Genomic DNA, 23,636 nt, shown 5'->3' with positions numbered 1-23,636 from the left:
TACAACCAATGAATTCTTACACATACACATACCCACTTGTATAAATATCACCTAGACCAAGTTACATAACATTCCCAATGTTCTGGGAGGCTCTCGCGCCCCCACTGGAAGTAACCACTATTCGGATTTCTACTACCACTCATTAGTTTTGCCTACTACTAAGCTTCATGTAAATGAACTATATAGTATGTGGTTCATTCTTCTGTATTTCTGCATAGTATTTAGTTGTATAAATATACTACCATTCATTTATCCGCTGTTGAGGAATATTTGGGTTGCTTCCAACATTTATATACACTGTGTATATTTTGGTGGACAAATGCACTCATTTATCTTGGATATATACCGAAAAGTGGAATTGCAAGGTTATGAGGTAGATTATATATTTGGTTTTAATGAATGTTGTCAAAATTTTTTCTAAACCGATTCTGACAATTTTTTTTTTTAATTTTTTTTCAACGTTTATTTATTTTTGGGATAGAGAGAGACAGAGCATGAACGGGGGAGGGGCAGAGAGAGAGGGAGACACAGAATGGGAAACAGGCTCCAGGCTCTGAGCCATCAGCCCAGAGCCCGACGTGGGGCTCGAACTCACGGACCGCGAGATCGTGACCTGGTTGAAGTCGGACGCTTAACCGACTGCGCCACCCAGGCGCCCCCGATTCTGACAATTTTTATACCCACCAGCCACGTATGGGAGTTCCAGGTGACTTAATATTGTCAATCTTTAAAATTTTGGCCATTCTTGTGGCTAAATTCACATCTTTAAATTTAATTAATTCACATCTTTAATTCACATCTCCCTAGCAATTGAGGATGCTGAGCACCTTTTCATATGCTTACTGACCGTGTGGATAACCTCTCCGTGAAGCTCCATTCATGTCATTTGCCGATTTTAAAAATTGTCCTTTTTTTAAATTTGTAAGAGTTCATTATACATTTCTGAATAAGTGTCCTGTCAGTTATATAGATAACAAATATTATCTGCCAATCTATGGTTTGCCTTTTGCTTCTATAAATGTGTCTTTTGATGAACAGAAGTTCTACAAAATCCGCCTTATCAATCTTTTCTCTTATACATTCTTGTGTGTTGTTGAATCATGTGGCAGCAATGTGGCAGTGTTGTTGTGGCAGCTATGGCTGCCACAAAGGTCACTCATTAAGCCACATAAAGTAATTTAAAATTTTCTTGCAGCCACCTTTTTAAAAAAGTAAAAATAGGGGCTCAGTCAGTTGAGCTCCCAACTCTTGATTTCAGCTCAGGTCATGATCCCAGGGTTGTGGGATTGAGCCCTGTATTGGGCTCCATGCTGAATATGGAGCCTGCTTGAGATTCTCTCTCTCTCTCTCTCTCTCTCTCTCTCTCTCTCTCTCTTTCTCCCTCTGCCCGCCTCCCCAACTCGTGCTCTCTCTAAAAATAAAAATAGTAAAAATAAACAGATGAAATGAATTTTAATATTTTATTTAAAGCAATATATGCAAAAATTTATTATTTCAATGTATAACCAATATAAAATTATTAATAAGATACTTTATATTCACTCATTAAGTCTTTAAAATCCGATGTGTACTTCACACTTAAAGCACATCTGAATTCAGACTACCCATATTTCTTTTTTTTTTTCAGTATATGAAATTTATTGTCAAATTGGTTTCCATACAACACCCAGTGCTCATCCCAAAAGGTGCCCTCCTCAATACCCATCACCCACCCTCCCCTCCCTCCCACCCCCCATCAGCCCTCAGTTTGTTCTCAGTTTTTAAGAGTCTCTTATGCTTTGGCTCTCTCCCACTCTAACCTCTTTTTTTTTTTTCCTTCCCCTTCCCCATGGGTTTCTGTTAAGTTTCTCAGGATCCACATAAGAGTGAAAACATATGGTATCTGTCTTTCTCTGTATGGCTTATTTCACTTAGCATCACACTCTCCAGTTCCATCCATGTTGCTACAAAGGGCCATATTTCGTTCTTTCTCATTGCCCTGTAGTACTCCATTGTGTATATAAACCACAATTTCTTTATCCATTCATCAGTTGATGGACATTTAGGCTCTTTCCATAACTTGGCTATTGTTGAGAGAGTGCTGCTATAAACATTGGGGTATGAGTGCCCCTATGCATCAGTACTCCTGTATCCCTTGGGTAAATTCCTAGCAGTGCTATTACTGGGTCATAGGGTAGGTCTATTTTTAATTTTCTGAGGAACCTCCACACTGTTTTCCACAGTGGCTGCACCAGTTTGCATTCCCACCAACAGTGCAAGAGGGTTCCCGTTTCTCCACATCCTCTCTAGCATCTATAGTCTCCTGATTTGTTCATTTTGGCCACTCTGGTGTGAGGTGATATCTGACTGTGGTGTTGATTTGTATTTCCCTGATGAGGAGCGACGTTGAGCATCTTTTCATGTGGCTGTTGGCCATCTGGATCAGACTACCCATATTTCAAGTGCTTACAGCCACATCGGGCTAGTTGGAGCCCTACGGAGCAGCGCAGCTCTGTTTGGTTCTACTTGTTTTTATAGCAACACTACCTTGTCTTCATTACTGGAGTGTGATTAAAAGTCTGGATTACAGGGAGTCTTCCAACTGAGTTCTCCGTAAAGATTGTCTGGCTATTCTAGGTCTTTTGTGTTTCTATCATCAATTTCCAGCAGAAAACACCGTACTTAGATTCTGACTGGGAATGAACTGCAGACATCTTAACAATATTGAACACATGTATGTCATACATTGCTCTATTTATGTAGGTCTTCTTTAATTTCTCTCAGCAATGTTTTTCATATAGAGAGGGCTTGTATATCTTTTGAGAGCTATTCCAGAATATCTAATATTTTTGATGATGTTACAAATGGCATTTTAGAATTTTTCTTTCCTGAATTCATGCTGCTAGTTCACAGAAATAAAGTAGATGTTTATGTATATTGTCTTTGTATCCACCAATTTAGCTAAATCCACATTTATTAATTCTAATGGTTTGTCAATTCTGTTGAATTTTCAACACACACAGTCATGTCATCTACAAATACTGAATCGTACTTCTTCCGTTCCAATTTTTAAACTTTTTATTTCTTTGTTTACTTATAGCAATGGCCAGGACCTCCAGTGTATCTCTTTTTTAAAATTTATATTACATATTCTTTTTTTTTAATGTTTATTTATTTTTGAGAGAGCAAGAGGGGGAGGGGCAGAGAGAGAGGGGGACAGAGGATCCGAAGCAGGCTCGATGCTGATACCAGACAGCCCAGCAGAGGGCTCGAACTCGCGAACTGTGAGATCATGACCTGAGCCTAAGTTTGGATGCTTAACTAACTGAGAAACCTAGGTGTCCCCTGCATTTCTGAATATAAAGATAACAGTGGGATCTTTTTCTTACTCCCAAATTCAGCAGGAAAGCATTCAGTATCGTACCATTTAATATAACGTTAGTAGTTTTTATCTAGTGGATTTTAAGTCTTTGGTTTTCTACAGTTTCAGATGCGCCTGAATATGGTTTTTGTTTTTGTATTTTCCCTGCTTGGGAGTTACCTGATGCTGAATGTATTGGTTGATATCCCCCATCAGTTTATGGGAGTTGTTGGCCATTTACTTTTATCATCAAACACTCCTCTGCTCCAATCTCTCCTCCACATCTAGGACTCTAATCAGAGATACACATTGCACTTTTTCACTGCACCCCAATTGTTTCATATGCTTTATTCTGCTCTTTCCATTCTTTTTTCTATGTGGCAGTTCAGAAATTTTCTATTGATTTGTCTTCAAAGTCACCAATCTTATCTTCTGTTGTATCTAATCTGCTTTAATTTTTATTTCAGGTTATTTTAATTTTTTACTTTTTAGATTTTAAAAAGTTTTTAGATTTATACACACACACAAATATATATATTTTTAATGTTTATTTTTGAGAGACTGAGAGACAGTGTGAGCAGGGGAGGGGCAGAGAGGGAGACACAGACTATGAAGCAGGCTCCAGGCTCGGAGCTGTCAGCATAGAGCCCAACATGGGGCTCAAACTCATGAAGTGCAAGATTATAACCTGAGCCAAAGTTAGACACTTAACCACCTGAGCCACCAGGCGCCCCTCTAATCTGCCTTTAAAGTCATCCACTGTATTCTAAGTTTTTTAAATTGGAATTTTCATTCCAGTCTGTTGAACCGATTCTCTTTACAGATTCATTTCTTCACTGGAATTCTTCACTTTAAAATTTTTTTGGCTCATTTTCTTTTATTTTCTTTCACATGTTAATCAGTTATTTTAAAATTCTTTTCTGGGGCGCCTGGGTGGCGCAGTCGGTTAAGCGTCCGACTTCAGCCAGGTCACGATCTCACGGTCTGTGAGTTCGAGCCCCGCGTCAGGCTCTGGGCTGATGGCTCAGAGCCTGGAGCCTGTTTCCGATTCTGTGTCTCCCTCTCACTCTGCCCCTCCTCCGTTCATGCTCTGTCTCTCTCTGTCCCAAAAATAAATAAACATTGAAAAAAAAAATTAAAAAAAAAAAAATTCTTTTCTGTTAAGTCCACTACCTGGATCATCTAGGGTCTGCTTCTATTATATATTACTTTTACTTTTTAGTCACATTTTTTCCAGCTTTTTCAAACGTGCAATAGTTTTTTACTTATGGTAGATATTGTGAATAAAGGAACCTTAGCAGCTCCTAACAATATTTTCCACAACTATTTCCTATTTTCTCTGTGAGAGGGGGTGGTCCCTGGGTCCAATGAGACACTAAATTGGGTCAGGCCTGGGTTACTGTTAAGATTTATCTCTTGCTTAGCAGGGGTAGCTGGGTGGCTCAGTTGGTTGAGTGTCTGACTTCAGCTTGGGTCATGATCTCACAGCTCATGAGTTTGAGCTCCGCATCGGGCTCTGTGCTGATGGCTCGGAGCCTGGAGCCTGCTTCGGATTCCGTGTCTCCCTTTCTCTCTGCCCCCAACCCACTCGCATTCTGTCTATGTCTCTCTCAAAAATAAATAAACATTAAAAAAAATTTTTTTTAAAGATTCATCTCTTGTTTTATCCTGTTTCTCAAGCATGAATGTCCAGGGCCACTGACTGAATGTGGCAGGTCTTTCTATTCCTGAGCCCTGGAGTCTCCAATCCCAAGTAAGTTAAAAATCTCTCACTCTCTTTTTTTAAATTTATTTATTTATTTTGAGAGACAGAGAAAGAGAGAGAGCAAGTGCGAGCGAGGGAGGGGCAGAGAGAGAGACAGAGAGGGATAAAGAGAATCCCAGGCAGGCTCCACACTGTCAGCACAGAGCCTGACTCAGGGCTCAATCTCATGAATCTCAGGTGAGATCACGACCTGAGCTGAGATCAAGAGTCGAACACTTAACAGACTGAGCCACCCAGGTGCCCCTCTTAAAAACCTCTCTTCAGGGAGAGTTAGTTTTTCTACACTAAGCCCATCCCTTTAGTGAGATTCTCCCTCTAGGTACCATGATACTGTGAGATTTCAATCTGCCTTCTGAATGAGCCACTAACTTCTTGGGCTACCCCAGAACTCCTCAAGGTCCTGGGGAGAGCCCTTTGCTTTGGAGATCTTCTAGTTTCCAATCATTTCACCAGCAGGGGCAGATAGTGATGGTTTCTCTTCAACCCAGAGAAGTCTGTTTGAGCCAAGCCTGATCCTCAACCTGCACCTAGAACTGAGGAATGTTTCCAGAGAAGAAATAGTTCGCAACTGCCGGCTCATCTAGTAATAAATAGCTTATCACTGTCTGGAATTTTAGTTAATCTAATTCTTGTTGCTTTCACAGATATCTGATGTCTTTAAAGACACATTCTCTTTTTTTCCCTTTGCAATGAGTGTTGCCCTGCCACGACCTACTGTCTCTTCCCTGGAAGAAGGAATCCTCCCACATCAACTTTCATTCCAGGAACTCCCTAGGGCCTACTTTTTACTCTTTTCAATTCATACTCATTTTTCTGCTGATCTTGTCCAGTCTTGAGGTTTTAAATAAGGGCTACATCATGACACCAGCCAAGTTTATGTATCCAGCTCAGAACCTCCCCTCGATTCATAGACTCATAATCTAATTGTTACCTGCCATCTCCACTTGAATATCTCAGAGGTATTTCACACTTAAAATGTCTAAAATGTAAACTCCTGCTATCCTAGCCAACTTCCCTTCCCTACCCATTCCATCTACAGTTTTCTCCCAACTGAGTGAATTCTATCCTTCTTGGTATTCAAACCAAAAATCTTGGTGTAATTCTTGATTCCTCCTCTCTCTCCACACAGTGTCTGATTAGCCAAGAAATCGTGTTGGCTATATCTTCAAAACATGTATAGAATCCAGCAATTTCTCACCACCTCCACTGCTTCTACCCTCGTCTAAATCACCTTCATTTCTCACCCAGATTATTCTCAACTGCCTTCTATCTAGTTTCCCTGCTTCCACTCCTGCCCAACTAGTCTATTCACAATACAACATTCAGAACTGCCATTATAATGTCTTTTGCCTAACCTGCTTACAAGGCTTCTCTTTTAGAATAAAATCAAACATCTTTTAAAGGCCTACAACAAACCCTGCTGGAGCTCACCAAACGTCCCATCTCCTATTACCTTTCAGGTCTCCCTGTGTGTTCCTCACACACACACTAGTGGTCCATTTCTACCTCAGAGACTCTGCACAGGCTATTCCCTCCGCCTAAAATGCCTCCCTCTCAAGATTCCCTCACTCCTTTATTGCCTTCAATTCTTTGCTCAAATGTTACCTTGGTGAGGCCAAAACAGACCACCCTAATTAAAACTGCAACCCTCACTCCTCAATTCCACATCACTCCTCTCCTGATTTTTTTTCTCACAGCACTTACCACCATTGATATACTACGCAATTTTATTACTTTTTAGGTTTGTTCCCAGCCTCTACCTAGGTATTTCCACCCTTTGGAAACTAACTCGGAGCTTGGCTGTTTGGCCTCCTCTCCCACAGGTTCAGAATCCAGCAAATGTGAAGAGGAGATCAGTTGCATGGATTTCGTAGGTCCCCTCTCCATTTATTGTACGCTCCCTCTGTGAGAGCAGGGAGTTTTGCCTCTTTTGATCCTTGATGTTATCTCCAGCACAAAACAGTCCTTGGCAGGTAGTAGGTCCTCAAGAAGTATTTTTGAATAAATAATGTTAAGAGATTTTGCAATATAAATGGTAATATCAGCATAAAGCAAGTGCTGAGAACCTGCTGAAATCCCACAATTCAAGACAGGGCACTTCGGCAAATTAGGAGAGCCTCTGAAAGTGCAGCGACATCTGAGTTAGATCTCTGTTAACCAGCACTAAACTTTCATAATTTCTGACTACCTTTCCTACCCACTCCCAAGTCTGTAGAACCCAGACTAACCAGGGAGCATTCATACATGTACACATGTACTGACAGGAACAATTATGTCTTCCTCACTACTAGATTGCTTCAAACATTCTTATTCTTATCTACCATTAAGAATAGAAAAAAGATGGGTTTTAGTGGGAGGATTTTGATAATGTTATTTGGAGTTTTTACTAGGACCAGCCAAATCCAAGGAAACGTTAACACACGGACAAGAAAGGACAGTACTTTACTCTGAGTATTAAAAGGATGAAGGGCTTCAGGGGCACCTGGGTGGCTCAGTTGGTTGTGTGACTGACTCTTGATTTCAGCTCAGGTCATGATCTTGCAGTTTGTGGGATCAAGCCCCACGTTGGGCTCCTCGCTGGGCATGGAGTCTGCTTGGGATTCCTTCTCTCTCTGTCTCTCTGCCCCTCTCCCGCTTGCACATGTGCTCTCTAAATAAATAAATAAATAAGCTTTAAGAAAAAAATAAATAAAAGGATGGAGGGCTTCAAACATTCTTCACCATAGAAAATTTTCAAGTAAAAATTAAGGAATGTGAAATAAAATTTCAACTTATCTTTTTTTTTTTTTGTCTTTTTTTTTTTTTAACGTTTTATTTATTTTTGAGACAGGGAGAGACAGAGCATGAACAGGGGAGGGTCAGAGAGAGGGAGACACAGAATCTGAAACACGCTCCAGGCTCTGAGCTGTCAGCACAGAGCCTGACGCGGGGCTCGAACTCACGGACCGCGAGATCATGACCTGAGCCGAAGTTGGCCGCTTAACCGACTGAGCCACCCAGGCACCCCTCAACTTATCTTTTATAGGGATAGCAATGAATGCTGGAATTAAAAAAAAAAAAAAAAATCAGTGAGGGGTGCCTGGGTGACTCAGTCAGGTAAGCATTTGACTTTGGCTCAGGTCATGATCTTGTGTTTGGTGAGTGCAAGCCCCACATCAGGCTCTGTGCTCACAGCTCAGAGCCTGGAGCCTGCTTTGGATTCTGTGTCTTCCTCTCTCTCTGCCCCTCCCTGGCTCATGCCCCTCCCTGTCTCTCTCTCTCTCTCAAAAGTGAATGAACATTAAAAAAAAAAAAAAAAAAGAAAAGAGGAGTGCCTGGGTGGCCCAGCTGGTTAAGCATCCAATTCTTACTTTTGGCTCAGGTTATTATCTCACAATTCTGTGGGTTCGAGCCCCCACATCGGGCTCTGTGCTGGCAGCACAGGGCCTGCTTGGGATCCTCTCTCTCCCTCTGTAGCTGCCCTTCCCCCACTTGTGCTGTCTCTCTCAAAATAAATAGATGAACTTAAAAAAAATAAAGAAAAAGAAGAAAGAAAAGAATAATTCCTTTAAAAAAAACTGATTATCATCAAAACACTGAGAGCAGGCTTTACTCTATTCCAATAAAAGGAAAAGGGAATAGCATTTCCAAAATACACATCAAAGCAGGACGGAAACTAGGAAATCAGGACTTTTCTAAACAGAGATTGTGCATAAGCACGATCATGTGTGTATCAACACTCCGTGTATACAGATACACACAGATATAAACTAAATCTGCTTGCCAAACACACTTCCATAACAACCATCTGTTCTCAGCTACTTGGAATTTTCTCAAATTATCCTTCAAAGAAGGCCATTTTAATTCATTCTCTTTCATGTCAGAGACTCGGATAACTAAAAATTTTTTTCTTAGGGAAAATTTCAAAAATTGTCAACCCTAGTCACCCCCAACCTCAACCAACCACCTGATTTAGTTCTATTTAGCTAGGCACAAGGGAGAGGTTCTAGCAAGAAGCAAATCGCTTTTCAAATCACCAAGTATGTGAGAGTACAAAAGTAGCATCAAACGAGATGCCCAGTCTCAGGGGCTTACATTCATGTAGGGAAAGCAACATAAAACATTTTTATTAGAAACGTTGCAGGTTAAATTCTAATTGGTGTGACAGTAACCTTAAGTCCAGCAAGAGTGCAAAAAGCAAGAACAGCTTGGATTTCACAGAATAGGTAAGGTTTTACTAGGGCCCTAAGGAATGGTGGGTCGTAAGAGGACAACAAGCAGGAAGGAAAGCTGAAATGAACTGGAAGGATGAAAGAATGAGTCCACAGGAAACAGGATGCATATACGGAATACTAAGTAAACAGTAGAGCAAAAGCATTAGAATGAGGTAGGGAAATAAACGGGAGTAAACAGGTAGTGTGCAGTCACATTTAAAACAAAAATCAGGCAGGAATTTTGATTTAATATCGGAGTTGAGAAACAACCATCTTAGACCATAGAGCAGGGGCACTCTCCCCCAGCTCAGGGAAGGAAACAGGGGGCTTCTGGGGGAGAAAACAACTGGGCTCAGCCCATCAGGCACGGCAAAAGGTTAGACAAAGCGGAGGGCGCTGGCCTCAGAGACACAGAGTGAGGCACAGGAGGGCACCGGGAGCTGAAGCCTCATTCAGATTAAAGCCCTTTGTTCTAAAAGGCAAAATCACACAAACTGCACAAACTGTAGGAGGCAGAAACTGAGACAGCCTTGTAAAAATCTACACAACAACTGCGAAAGTCTGTCTCTGTTCTAGACACCAACATCCGTTTGACAAAGAATAAGAAAGCAAAGACTTTGCTCACTGTGACGTGAGGATGGAAAGTTATTTCCTGCCCCCGAATCCCGTATCCCAGTCAGGGGACCGTCCCTCTGGCTCCAGAGCAGGGCCGTGCTAGCATGCCAGTCCTGGCCTACCACGAATCACATGTAAAGATGTTTCCAGCAACTCCCCACTAGACAGCCAGTGCTGAGGCTGCAATCTGGGACTGGGCCAGGGGCCACAGAACAAGGCAGAGCATGCTGAGAAGGCACTGCCCGAGAAATGCAGCGAGGGAGCAGCAGGGCCTTTCTGCTGGGGACTCCACACGGTTCTTGGCCCCAAGCTACAGCCAGCAAGCAGGCAGACAGCCATCCAAAGGGCCTCGGGAGAAGGACACAAGTAAAAGCCTCATCTTCTTCAACTGATTTTCTGTGCCACTGGGTACTGAGGATTGTATGGAATCCTAGATGAGATTCATGGCTTTCAAGGTTTGCCATCAGCCTGGGAAATCTTTGTTCAAACCTCACCAGGAAGCCCAAAACGTAAACCAGAGGCAAATGCGGTGTAGTCGGGCAGCAGCTAGGGCTCAGCTGAGGCCGGCCTCTGAAACCCACCCAATCCCCCTACAGGCCGTCTATCTACCCTGCATGCTAGGCCAGGCCTGGGACACAGAGGCCAGATCCACGTGCTTGCCAAAGCCACATATCAGGCCTCTTTCTGCTTAAATTTCATAACAATTTTTGAGGCCTAATTAATGAAAATTCAGATTCTATCGTATGTTAGCTCTCTCTCTCGTGTACCTTGAAGAGGATAAAAAGAGCCTTGTTAAGATACATAAAATTTCCTGAATTATTTCTGTCAGATCAGCTAAAGCCGCCCTTCAGGTACTACAAAAGAAGTCATAACAACAACTGAAATATGGTTAATGACGGGCTGAATGGCTACTAGGAGAAAATAAATTCCCTTCTAATGTTTTAACTACCAAACCAACCATAAATCTCCAAGGAGGGAAAACCCATCATAAAGCAATATAATCCTGTCACCTCATGGCACTCTTGCCAGGACTACTCTTAACTGTTTGCTTGAAAGCACTACACTGATAGTACATCAAATTATTATTCCTATTAAGTGCTATGTTCATTGGTTGGATAACTCTTGGCAAAGGGACCTGAAATCAACTCTTACATGCTAGTCACTGGTTGACTACCACTAGGGTGTCCCATGACCCAGATCGTTCTGTGCCTGCTTCTTGGCTGTTAAACCAGGGATGACGACCCCTCCTCCTAGCTACTGTCCATGCAAACACAAGGTGAAAGGATATGTGAAATTATGTGAAAATGCTTAAAGCTGGAGGCAAGGTGGTTTAGACAGATAAAGTATTACCGGCTTTGCTAAGCCACCCTAGTGCCCGGGGGGAAGGACAGGTATTTGTGCTCTGTCGCACATGCAGAGCATGAATTCTGCCAAGTCAGCATCAGGGACTCCACAACAACAGCCAGGCTGTGTCCCAGAATGTGCTGCTGGCAATGATGCCCTTCCTATATGCACAGCTTGTTTCTTCTTTTGCTTCTAATGTCTTCTCTGTAAGCTCCCTGGCACAGACCTCCTCCTTTTCAATATTTACCTCTCTTCCTTCTAGCATCTGGATATCAGGTCCCTCTTCTTGAAACCGCTGCCAATGGAAATCCCTAAAATACAAATAGGGCCATCCTGCTTCTCTGCTGGAACCCTCAATGTCCCCTCCCCCCTACCATTTGCTCTGCAGTATTAAGGTCAAATACTTTAGCTAATCCCTAGGGCCTGCATAATGTGACTCTTCCTACCACTCAATGCTCATCTCCCACCACTCCTCAGACCAGATCCCAACATCCAGCCGAGCTAGTCTATCACAACACCACCCGCAACACCATCCAGGCTGTGGGCTTTAGTTCATGTTAGAAATGCCTTTCCTAAAATCCTGACCTCCCCCTTTCCTGTCCACTCCCCCATGTAGCCACTGTATCCAGCACATTCTTCTAAGGCCGCACTTTATCACAGTGTTCATATAGCTATAAGCCCCTTCTTCTTGGAGCCAGGTACCATGCCTTGATACTCATCCTTGTATCCCAAGACCTGGCCTTGTATGGACTCTTAATACACATTTATTGAATCCAAGTTCCAACTGTAATTACTAGTGCGTGTGATTTCATCCAATGAATGGCTGTTTAGTATGTTATCAGACTTTCACATTCTAATGGGAAAGACAAAGAAATAAATGCAATCAGAACACAATGATCAGCTGTGGCAAGTGCTATGAAAGAAACAGACATGGAGTGAAACGGAGAATCATGGGGCTCAGAGGCAGAGATCTATCTACTCTAAATACAAGAACCAGGAAAGACCTCTCTGGGGAGAAACCATTTTAGCTTAAAAGATGATGAACCAAGTCATGTAATGCATGTGAAGAAGAGATATCAGGGCAAGAAGGTGGGAAAGAACTGTTAACCCAAGGCTAGGGAGTGGGGAGAAAGTCATTTATATGCTGAAGGAATTTGCTGAGACAGAGAGAACCCTGCTGGGCACCATAGCGGGAGTGAACTTCATTCTAAATGGATTAGGAAGCCAACTGAAGGTTATCAGCACCAGTTACAATAACCTAACCTAGCTTCAGCGAAGAGCCACAGAATAACTATCAAGTGGGCCAAAATGATGGATCAAGCCAAGGTCAGCACCCCAGCCATAGGCCGTACCTCCGCCTGCCATGCCAGTGTAGAAGCCGAGAGGGCGGACGTCCGGCCGGCTCCAAGAACAGCGATTGTCTCCCCGTCATCGTCCACCACCTTGAAATCCAGGTCCTCGTTATATTTTCTGCGCTTCACCTGCCGTCCTGAGCGTCGTTTCTGCAGGGCAAACACACCCATCGGAGAGATGCTCTGTGAGTCAAAGGCAAAAAGCTTGGACAAGAAAGAATACCCTCATCTACAGTCACTGACATGCACAAGAGACCTGTCCTACTTTACAAAAGCAATCTTCCTTAAACACAACTCTTTTAAGAATTAAATTCACTCAAAATGAAATCTGGCTGAGGGAGGAGATCCAAATTGCCAAGATCCCCTGAGAAGAAGGTATAGTCTCAGAATCCAGTGAGATGTGTCTTGTTCATGAATGATAGTGACTTTCCTTTTCCTTTCTGGCGTCAGTTTCTATTCCAGTAAAACGGGGATGAGAGGTAAACTCCATCATCTTTCAGGTCCCTTCCAGCATAGCTGGAAGCTCTGATTTTAGGGGGATAAGATAATTGTTTCGGTTGTGGTCAAATTCACTGTACTTACAATATATTCTTTAAAAACTAAATTAATACCAGTTTTATTAGGACTTACTTTGAGAATCTCCTTGAAATGCAAGGAGACATATTAAGTGTGACAAAACAAGATTCATGAGTCACCATCTGAGGATTCATCTATAATTAAGTAACTCCTGACCTTTTAGAGAGACAACATTCTACAACAAAGCAGCCCAGTGGCTTTCCTCAAACAGAAAAACACATGGTTCATCTCATGGACACATCCTATCCAAGCAGCAGAAACACTTCTGGGAACCACTCACCAGCTAGCTCACTCTCCAGTACTTCAATCTTAAAAAACAAAACCAAAGCCAAACACCACCTGCCTTATTTTTTAAAACATACCTCCTGGGCCTCTCTCTGTTCTCCCACCATTTCTTCATTATGTTACCTCTATGACGTTTAGTTTTACATGAGAGATTCCACATGAAAACCTGTCTCCCAATCCCATGTACATACAGATCACCACCCTGGAAACACTTAAACCCCTGCCAACTCCCATCAACCCAACATGCCTGCTGCTCTGCCCATGAGGACACGTGACAGCCACTAGCCCGAGTTCAGAGACAGTGATGGGGGGGGGGGGGGGTTCTGCTCTGATACCCCAGACACTACTACTTATTACCACTGTGACATTGGAAGCTGATACCTTCCTACAGTGAAGACCATCTAGGAATCTACGAGGATCCAAGGATACTTGAATGTGCAGTAGTCAGATGATTTTACATGGTCCCCTTTCAGCAGGCATAACCCAGGTAAACGGTCATGGATATCAGAGGAAACACCACTTTCAAATATTAGAACTCCTATCCAAGACAGGTTGCCTCAACTGAGGGAGAAAATTCCTACCAATGTCATGGGCATGCTTAGTAATGGCTTTAAAAATCTCATTCAGGTGGGCAACTCTTTGTTTCCATGTTTGGCCAAACTTCCTTTACTATTTCGGCAAAATGAATACACACAGCCCTGACTTTTCCAGCATCTGGGATTATGAGAATGTCCTTATGCAGACCGGCCCAGCCCTCTGAATCTTAAAAGCATTAGCTGCATTGCAAATCAGGCCCCCGACACCTTACTCAGAGTGCCCCACAATTCAATTTTCCATATTCATTCTTTCTACAGCCTAATAACATGCTACTTCCCAAGAAGAGAGCAAACACCACTAAAAAAACCTGGGAGATCATTAGTATAAGGATCAGGATGCTAGGGGGAAAAAGCCTGTGGTCTTGGTGCTCACCCACCAAAACAGTGAAAGCCCAGCCCGGATCTATGCGCAAGGGGTGCAAGGCTGGAGATGGAGAGAGAAACGCAACAGGGAGCGCGTCAGCAAGATCTGTGCGGCAGCCGTAACCGCCCGCAGGGTTCCCGGTCACAGCTGTACCTGGCTGTCTGCAGACTCAGTGGACTCCTCAGGACTCCGCAGGGATGGGTTCGGCAGGCCCTGATCCAGCTCTAAACTCTCCACTGTGGTTTCACTTTTCCTCTTTCCTTTCTTCTTTCTCTCCACTGGGGTTGGTCCTTGCTCCTTGCTACAAGGAGAAATTCAGAATTAAAACTCTTGGGCAGTTTTTAAAACTCACGTGTTCTCACGTGATCAAAGTAATGGTATCACATAAGGATATGGTATCGCAAGGAATTCTTGTCCTAGGGGTAGGCTTTAATGGAGAATCTACAAGAGTTTCTTCCCAGAACTATACACAGAAATATGGGAAGAAATACCTACATGGCTTGATGCAGAGTTCACTTTTTTACACCTTTATCATGATTCCTGTGGCTATGATTAATGTGGTAAGAAATAAAATAATATGAACATCTTCAAAACCTCACTTTCAGTTTATATAAATGTCTTCTCTAGTAAGCTTAATTGCTAGATATTGAGATATTGAGAATCAACAATTTCAATCGCCCTTTAGGTTACATGGGAAGAGACGTGTCCTTAATCTGTCACCATCCTCTACTGAAAATGGTCTATATAAGACTTGGAGGAAGTACTAGGAAGTCAAAATTGAAAACGATACTGTCCCTGTCCTTGAGGAGGTTACGAATATGAAAATCCTACAGGCCACCCAGAGCAATAGCTCAAGGCAGTAGCTAAAAGCCTCCTGAGAGAGGTGAAGATGGGCAAGATCCATCCATCCTGCAAGGTCCTGCTAAGATGGCAGCACCTCTAAAAAGCTTTTTCTGACCATCTTAGCTGATAAAATCTCTTTTCTATACTCCCAAACCACCTCAGCTATGCTTTGCTTAAGGTACTCAAACTCTGATCTTTCACCAAAGTTAGTTATTAACTATGATATCAGCCTCGGAACCACACAGTGCTTGAATCCTCTGTAGTTTCCATAAACATCTGCTGAATAGATGAATATTTTATACTTCTCTGATCTCTCCTACCAGACTCCAAATTCCTAGAGGACAATATGTACTTGATTCAAGTTTGTATTCTTAGTCTTATGCCTTATACATAGTAAGTATCCAATAAATACTTATTGAAAAGATAGATGGATGCATCAATGGATGGATTAAGTCATTGGGGAGATTTGGGAGAATGCAACTGAGCAGAGATGTGCATGGAACAGTAATAATAATAGTAGCAGTACTAATAATTAGAGCTACTAGCTACATAGCAGTGATTACATGCAGGCACAACTCTCTAAGTATTTTACATGGATTATCTCCTTTAGTCTTCATATCAATCTTATAAGGCAGATAGTATTACTATCCTCATTTCATCAAGCAGCAGAGTGAGGTTCAGTTAGATTTCCAGGGTAAGATGGCTACTAAATAGTGAAGAAAGGATTTGAACCCAGGCATGCTCTTAACTACCCTGGCATTGTTAGGGAAGTGAAGAGTGTTAAGGGCACATTTAGTAAAAGACAGTCTGTATGGCTGGATGACAGGGCAAGTGAACAGAAGCACTAAATAATGGAGCTGCAAAGCAACTAGGTATGTATACCAGTCAGAGAGTTTTGACTTCATTCTGTGTGACAAGTGCCGTGATGGCAAGCCAAGGCAAGAGGGAATGAAGCCCTAGGCTAAATACAACCAATGAAAACTCAAAGGTGAAAATCATTTGAAGGATCCAGCAGAAATACAACCATTAAGTCTGAGGAAGGGACAGAATGTGGAAGATGAGGAAAGAGTCAAAATTATTGGCATTTTCTATCAGTTGGGTTATTGGAAGGTGTGGGGGAAGAGAGCTTGCCTTGTTTAGAGATGGGAGACCCAGCATGATGAACTGTTGTCAGGAACGCCAACCAGTGCTGACTGCTGAATCAGCCTGCCTCTCTCTTGAACACCCTTCACTCCTCATGGACTCCCAATCAAGTCAGCACAAACAGCCCACCCTCGTTTCTCCAGGCTGAAGACTGGCTTGCCTACTGATCAGGAAAGTTCTTTATGAAAATTATTTTGGTCCAAACTGAGGAAATGAAATTCTAGGGGTCCTGCCATTTTTAACAGGAGACTTGTACTCTCAAACACAGAGGGGAAAAAGCAAATGTTCTACTTACCAGTGCAGGACAGGAGACACAGGTGAAACAGTTTAAAAACGTTCTAAGTTTTCGAAGGAATATTTATCTCATGTCATATACTCCTAAGAAAACTGTATAGCAATTTATATTCTATAAAGCACTTACGTGTTCTGTGTCTCATTTAACTGTTACGACCACAAGGCCATGAGAGAGTATCAAGGGCAGACAGATGAATCTCATGTTCCAAATGAAAAAACAGGTTTAAAAGCAGCAAAGGTCCCAAAGTCAGCAGCCGAGTAGCAGCAGAGGCCTGCACTCAGCTCATCTGACTCACAGCCTATTGTTTTTAACACCATATGTTTTCTGTCTTTTTTTAAAGCCCCGTCTCCCTTTTAATGAACGCAAAAACTTCATATCTCCTTTAATGTTATTTGAATTTCAAAATAATGACCAAAAGAATTAACAACAAAATATTCCAATGACCCAAATACACAGAAAAAAAATCCACAAATCCATAGTCGTTGACAGTTTTTTTAAATGGATCCCTTAACAAAATAAGCCTTGTGCTATTTTAAAAAAAAGGAGGGGGGGGCGCCTGGGTGGCTCAGTCAGTTAAGCATCCAACTTTGCCTCAGGTCATGGCCTCATGGTTCTTGAGTTTGAGCCCCATTTCCGCCTCTGTGCTGACAGCTCAGAGTTTGGAGCCTGCTTTGGATTCTGTGTCTCCCTCGCTTTCTGCCCCTCCCCCACTCGCGCTCTGTCGCTCTCAAAAATAAACATTAAAGGGGTGCCTGGGTGGCTCAGTTGGTTAAGCGTCTGACTTCGGCTCAGGTCATGATCTCGCAGTCCATGAGTTCAAGCCCCGCGTCGGGCTCTGTGCTGACAGCTCAGAGCCTGGAGTCTGTTTCAGATTCTGTGTCTCCCTCTCTCTCTGACCCTCCCCTATTCACGCTCTGTCTCTCTCTGTCTCAAAATAAATGTTAAAAAATAAAAATTAAAAAAAAAAAACATTAAAAAAAAGTTTTCTCCTTAATTTTTTGGACACAGATTTAAACATAACTGATTAATATACTAAGAGTCATCATAATAATCACATGAGCAGGGCCCCATTTAATCTCCTAGAAAATCTGAAATCCTTTCTCCCCACATTTGAAATCAATTTTACCTACTAAATATAACTTCATTATATTAGAAAACTATGTCTATATGTTTAATCTTACAAACACACACACTCAAAACTACTCAGCTGCATTCAAACACAAACTCATACTCAAACTAAACCAAGCTCAAGCCATAATTAAGGAAGAGAACCTCCTCAAAATATGAATCTTTACTAGAAGACTTGTATATATTTTACATCTGCCTTCCATCTTTCAGAATCACATTAAATAACAAAAGTAAGGAGGAGTCACAGTGAGGCACTTTCAAAGTCAAGCCTAGTAGGCACTACTAGGCCCTAGTAGATTTTCCTAGCCAGAAACTGGGTGTAGTATGGAGTAGAGGGAACATCTTCTCAAATATATGTCCAATGACTGGTGAACCCTGCTTGCTTATTTGTGGATAAATAAGAAGATACTCTACCAAAGTGATTTTCTGTAGGTTACCTTTGGCAACACAATCAATTTCGAGTTCCAAAACTTCTTCTTGGAGCTCTTCTGATAAAGACAAGTATCAGGGAGAAAAGATTCTTTGTAAGCTTATAAATGGGATTTTCAAATAGGACACAAGAAAATATCACCTGAATTCATCCTCTAGGAAGACTACATGAAATGTGTTTTTTCCCTCTTTGGAATAACTTTTGAAAACTTTATGCTTGAGATTTTATCAAATGAAGACATTTAACCTCTAAATGGCTCTATCTATAGATGGATTTGGTCCATGAAAGCTTGTTTGCTCCCTGAAGTTCCAGGTTCTTCAAAAACAGTGGTCAAATAATATGTAAAAAAACTATTTATGATATATATACCCTTTGATCTAGCAATTCCATTTCTAGGAATACACTCCAAAGATACACCTCCAACAATATGAAAAAATATATGCATGAGGTTACTCACTGCAGCAAGTGCAAATTAATAAAAATAATGTACATGATGAAATGTGACTGAATAAAGTAGGACAGTTACAATGGAGTACTATGTAGCTCTAAAAACCATTAAGACTCCAACTGATCAGAATATGGAATCATTTCTAAGCTACAATGCTAAGTGAAAAAGGAAAGTGCTAAAGAGTATAAATGCTACATTTTGGGGAAGAAAAAAGAGTAAGAAAACATGAATATATCTATATATTTTTAAAGTTTATGTATTTATCTTGAGAGAGAGGGAAAGCACAAATCAGAGAGGGGCAGAGACAGACGTGTGGAGAGAGAGAATCCCAAGCTGGCTCCATGCTGTCAACACAGAGCCTGATGTGCGGCTCAAACTCACGAACCATGAGATCATGACCTGGGCCAAAATCAGATGCCCAACCAACTAAGCCACCCAGGTGCCCCTATCTATTTATATTTTTAAAAGAAACACAGGAACGATGAACCAAAAAACAATGATCATCCATAAGAGATGGTTAGATGGGATACAGGAAGTGAATATTTCTCAGAGAATCAATCTTTTTATAAACATTTGACTTTTGGAAGCATGTTAAATTCTACATATTAAAAAATAAAAAAATTAAAGATGAAAACAAGCTGAAACAAATGAATCCAAGTATTTCAAACAAATAACATAACCACATTGAATGGAGGGGGAAAATCTCATTAATTATGAACACAATAGAGCTGACCCTTAAATAATACAGGTGTTAGGAGCACCAATCCCTGTTCAGTCAAAAAGGTTTGTGTAACATTTCACTCCTCAAAAACTTAACTACTAGTAGCCTACTGTTGACCAGAGAAGCCTTACTGACAACATAAACTGTGAATTAACACATATTTTGTATGTTATATGTATTATATACTACATTCTTACAATAAAGTAAGCTAGAGAAAATGTTACTAATAAAATGTTAAGGAAAATACATTTACAGTACTGCACTGTATTTATTAGAAAAAAGTCTGCATACAAGTGAACCCATGCAGTTCAAACCCGTGTCGTTCAAGGGTCAACTGTATTTGACTATGTACTCTTAGCTTTTGGAACAGTGAAAAAATCCTGAACTTTTTGGTAGGCATATGGGTGAAGCAATTTTGAAACCATTTTAGATGTGATACAGGATTAAGCAAATGAGTAAATGTGTTGATGTGATTAGCCAGGGAAGTTCTCACGGAGGAAGAGGGAAGATGTAAATATGCTGTAAAACAAGGAAGATAATACGGCATGAATCTAAACTGGAGACATCAGTGTGAACTCAGGTTTTCTAAAATAAGTATACATATATGAACACATGTACATAAATGTGCACACATGTATTATGAATATATGTGTATGTGCATATAGGTGTGCATACATATGTGCATGTACAAAGATGTCTATGTACACACGTGTATGTATTTTTTGCCTTGACAGCTCCAAGAGCTGAAAAGTGAAGATGCCCCATTAGCAATGTGCACACCTAGCACTTGGATCTTGGTTTCTAATACCAAAGTTCCTTAGAGAAACAGGTGATTCCAAAGCTAAGGTAGAGAAGATAAAAGATGAGCCTGAAACATCTTGCTATGTCAGAAAGTAGGGTATAGTCAAAAAAATGAAGGCAGCATGGCAAAAAGACACAGGAGTCAGCTTAAAGAGTTCTTGTTGGTTAAAACTGGGACCATCTGAACACCAAAGTAACTAAGGACAGTAATGAATTATAAGTCACTGAAAACAATAGGAATACATACCAGTAATGGATAGATAGATAATGAATAAATGAGGGAGAAGAGGGAGTCCTTGCTTACTACAGAACCCAAATGACGAATGCAGAGGAAGTGTGGGGTTGGAAAATCATTTTATAATCACTGCAGGAAAGATGAGTACAGTCCAGGATCATCTAGGGAGAACAATGTAAAGATGAGCAGGATTTTTGCATGATCTTAAAGCGTCTCCCCACATATTGCTTATTAGTTCCAAGCGAACAAAAGCAGCAACTAGACAATGATTATGTAAGAAAATGGCCTTACTCTTAGGAAAGACACACTGGAGTATTTAGGGATCAAAAGGCAATGACCTATGCACCTTATTCTCAAAAGCTTCACGAAAAAACATATATATAAATATATTTATTTTGAAATATACCTATTCCATGGCTGAAGTGGATACTGTTTGATCAGCAACTTTTTGCTGATAACCAATATGGACCCTCCTGACTATAAGAGTGGGTGGAAGGTCAGGCTGGCTATGGTATCCTATTCCTTCTACCACAGTGATTGGTCCAAAGATGGACATATGACCCAGCCAAGCCAACTTGGGAGTCCTTCAATAAAGAAGTAATAATTTCTGGCAGGAGTGCTTTGGAAAATGAATCTTTTACCTTCTAGGTCATAAGGTTGTTAAGCTGTGGGCCCATAGTTTCAGGCAGCCACAATTCAACCACGAGAAGAAAACCAGTTGCCAAGGATGAAGAGAGGTGCAGGGGAGGACTGGAGACAAAGAACATTGGTGGAATCCTCAATTATACCTCCCGGTTCTGATTCCTTAAGCTCGTGAACCCCTTTGTTACTTTTTTTTTAACTTAAGTTAATCCAAGTTGGGTTTATGTCACTTGTAACCAAGGGAGTTCTGAATAATCACAAAGGCCTAATACTCTCACCACTTAATGGCACTGGAGGCTGAATCAAAGCAATTTTATTTTTATAATCCTCTTTTCTAGCTTTCAGAGTTAAAACAAACTAAAACTTGCAAGGACAGAAAAGAAAAATGGCAGATAAGATTTTTGAGGCTCAAAGCACTTATTTTTAATAACAAAAATCATATTTTTTTTTAAATTTTTTTTTCAACGTTTTTATTTATTTTTGGGACAGAGAGAGACAGAGCATGAACGGGGGAGGGGCAGAGAGAGAGGGAGACACAGAATCGGAAACAGGCTCCAGGCTCTGAGCCATCAGCCCAGAGCCCGACGCGGGGCTCGAACTCACGGACCGCGAGATCGTGACCTGGCTGAAGTCGGACGCTTAACCGACTGCGCCACCCAGGTGCCCCCAAAAATCATATTTGATTTTACAATAAAACTTATATCCACTTTAGAGCCGGCCTCGCCCCGAAGTTCTCATGCTATCTTCTAAACGGCTTCATCAGCCAAGAAGATTTATACATCTTCACTTTCTAGTAGTGTGTATTAGGAAAATAGGTAATCTACGGGCCTTCCAAATAGGAAATTACATTATAATAACTACTTACAGAAAATTCCACTAAAGCCCTACACAGACAAGCCTTTCTCAAACTTTCCTCCCAGCCTCATCTTCGATCCCCAACCTCCAGGTTTCTTCACTAGAACTGAGAGTTAGAAACAGAGCGCTGGATCTGAGGATGAGGAGAAGATCTGGGTATATGTCACAACATTGTCCTACTGTGAGCCATAGATTACTCTGCCCCCATAGATTCCAGGTATTAAAATTTTTATCTATCAAACCCCATTATTTCAAAATGACTGACTCATCATCCCATTTTTAAATTAAATCTTATAAAATATCCATCAAAGTCAGCAGGAAAAATCAGTTATTGCCACAGTGAGTTGCCATAATTCCCAAATTCAGAACTGAAAACAGCACGTGATGCTAGTTACTGCCTTCACAGACATGCACATGGCTGAGGAGTACAGCCCAGGAACCACCTCTGCTCCAGGAACAACCCTTCAGAGAAGCTTCCAGCCCAGGCCTTGCCACAGGCCCTGATCCTCTTCCCAGAAGTACAATCTGAAAACATGGACATTATGCCCAAAGAGCCCATCTGTACACTTACTTCAACTTTTATTTAATGCCCATGTTAGTTCAGTCTATACACAGAGAACCAAGTTGGGCACAGACTGTGAAGATACTGGTTAAACAAAAAATAAATACACAGAACTAATTGTTCCAATACAGATGTGGTCAGCTGTAGACAAAATGAGAAGAAAATCTACCCTGTCCTCAGTCCCTTTAACTGCATCATTAGCACCATCAAAACAATCATCCTAGTTTGTGATGTTATCCTAGTAAAAACTGAAAAAAAAAGAAAAAGTTATATACTTATAAGATGAAAAGGCAGAGTTTCAAAAAGTAATCTTGGGGCACCCGTTAAGCATCCGACTTCAGCTCAGGTCATGATCTCTCAGTTTGTGAGTTCGAGCGCCGTGTTGGGCTCTGTACTGAGAGCTCAGAGCCTGGAGCCTGTTTCAGATTCAGTGTCTCCCTCTCTCTCTGCTCCTCCCCCGCTCATGCTCTCTCTTTCTCTCAAAAATGAAAATAAACATTAAAAAAAAATTTTAAGTAACCTTATTAAAAGTTGTAAAAGCAAATGAAAATAAAACTTCAAAAAATGTAGAAGGGTTTCAAACGACAAGCCATCCCTACTTGCACCAAATCCCATGTTCCAGAGTGAACTGCCTTCGAATGATACCACCCTAACTCCCATATGTTCATGCCTCTAGTTCTTTATCAACAGCAAGCAATACCTGGTGACATCCTGATATGAAAGCTGATTAATTTAGATCTAACATACCTCCCCTACTCTTTCCTCTGCTCTTTTTGTTGAATTCTTTTAGTTTAGGCAATATGTTTTAAATTTTCACTAATTGTTTCTTGTTTTCTGACTGCTCCTGTTTCCTAACTCATCCTTGTTTTGCAGACAAAATATCATCTTGAATCTGAGGATGCTAACTTAAAATCTTCACAAGTTTTTTTTCCCTGGACTTCTTTCTTATGAGGGCAATGGTTCTGCTCATCATTCCTTTTTCCTCTTCTTTGTTGCTCAGTTTTCCTCTGCGGTCTCACAATCTTTGGTGGATTGTTCCTATTTCAAATGAACGAGGCTGATAATACAGGTGACTGGTGAGATCATGTCTCATCCCTGAATGA

General features: G+C 41.3%; 1 protein-coding gene across 6 annotated transcripts in view; it reads right to left on the bottom strand.

Annotated features, from left to right (window-relative positions):
* CHD6 (chromodomain helicase DNA binding protein 6) overlaps window positions 1–23,636 on the bottom strand; it is a 205,829-nt gene that overhangs the window by 102,889 nt on the left and 79,304 nt on the right. For all 6 annotated transcript variants that reach the window (XM_040447040.1, XM_040447045.1, XM_040447044.1 and 3 more), the window contains 2 exons: window positions 14,584–14,731; window positions 12,610–12,759 (listed from right to left, as the gene is read on the bottom strand). In XM_040447040.1, the coding sequence (XP_040302974.1) occupies window positions 12,610–12,759; window positions 14,584–14,731 (298 nt within the window). The remainder of the gene's footprint in view (window positions 1–12,609; window positions 12,760–14,583; window positions 14,732–23,636) is intronic.

Source organism: Herpailurus yagouaroundi, unplaced genomic scaffold (genome assembly GCF_014898765.1).
Source record: "Herpailurus yagouaroundi ecotype Mexico unplaced genomic scaffold, PumYag 196, whole genome shotgun sequence".
Lineage (NCBI taxonomy): Eukaryota > Metazoa > Chordata > Mammalia > Carnivora > Felidae > Herpailurus > Herpailurus yagouaroundi.
This window is presented reverse-complemented; position numbering and strand designations above follow the sequence as displayed.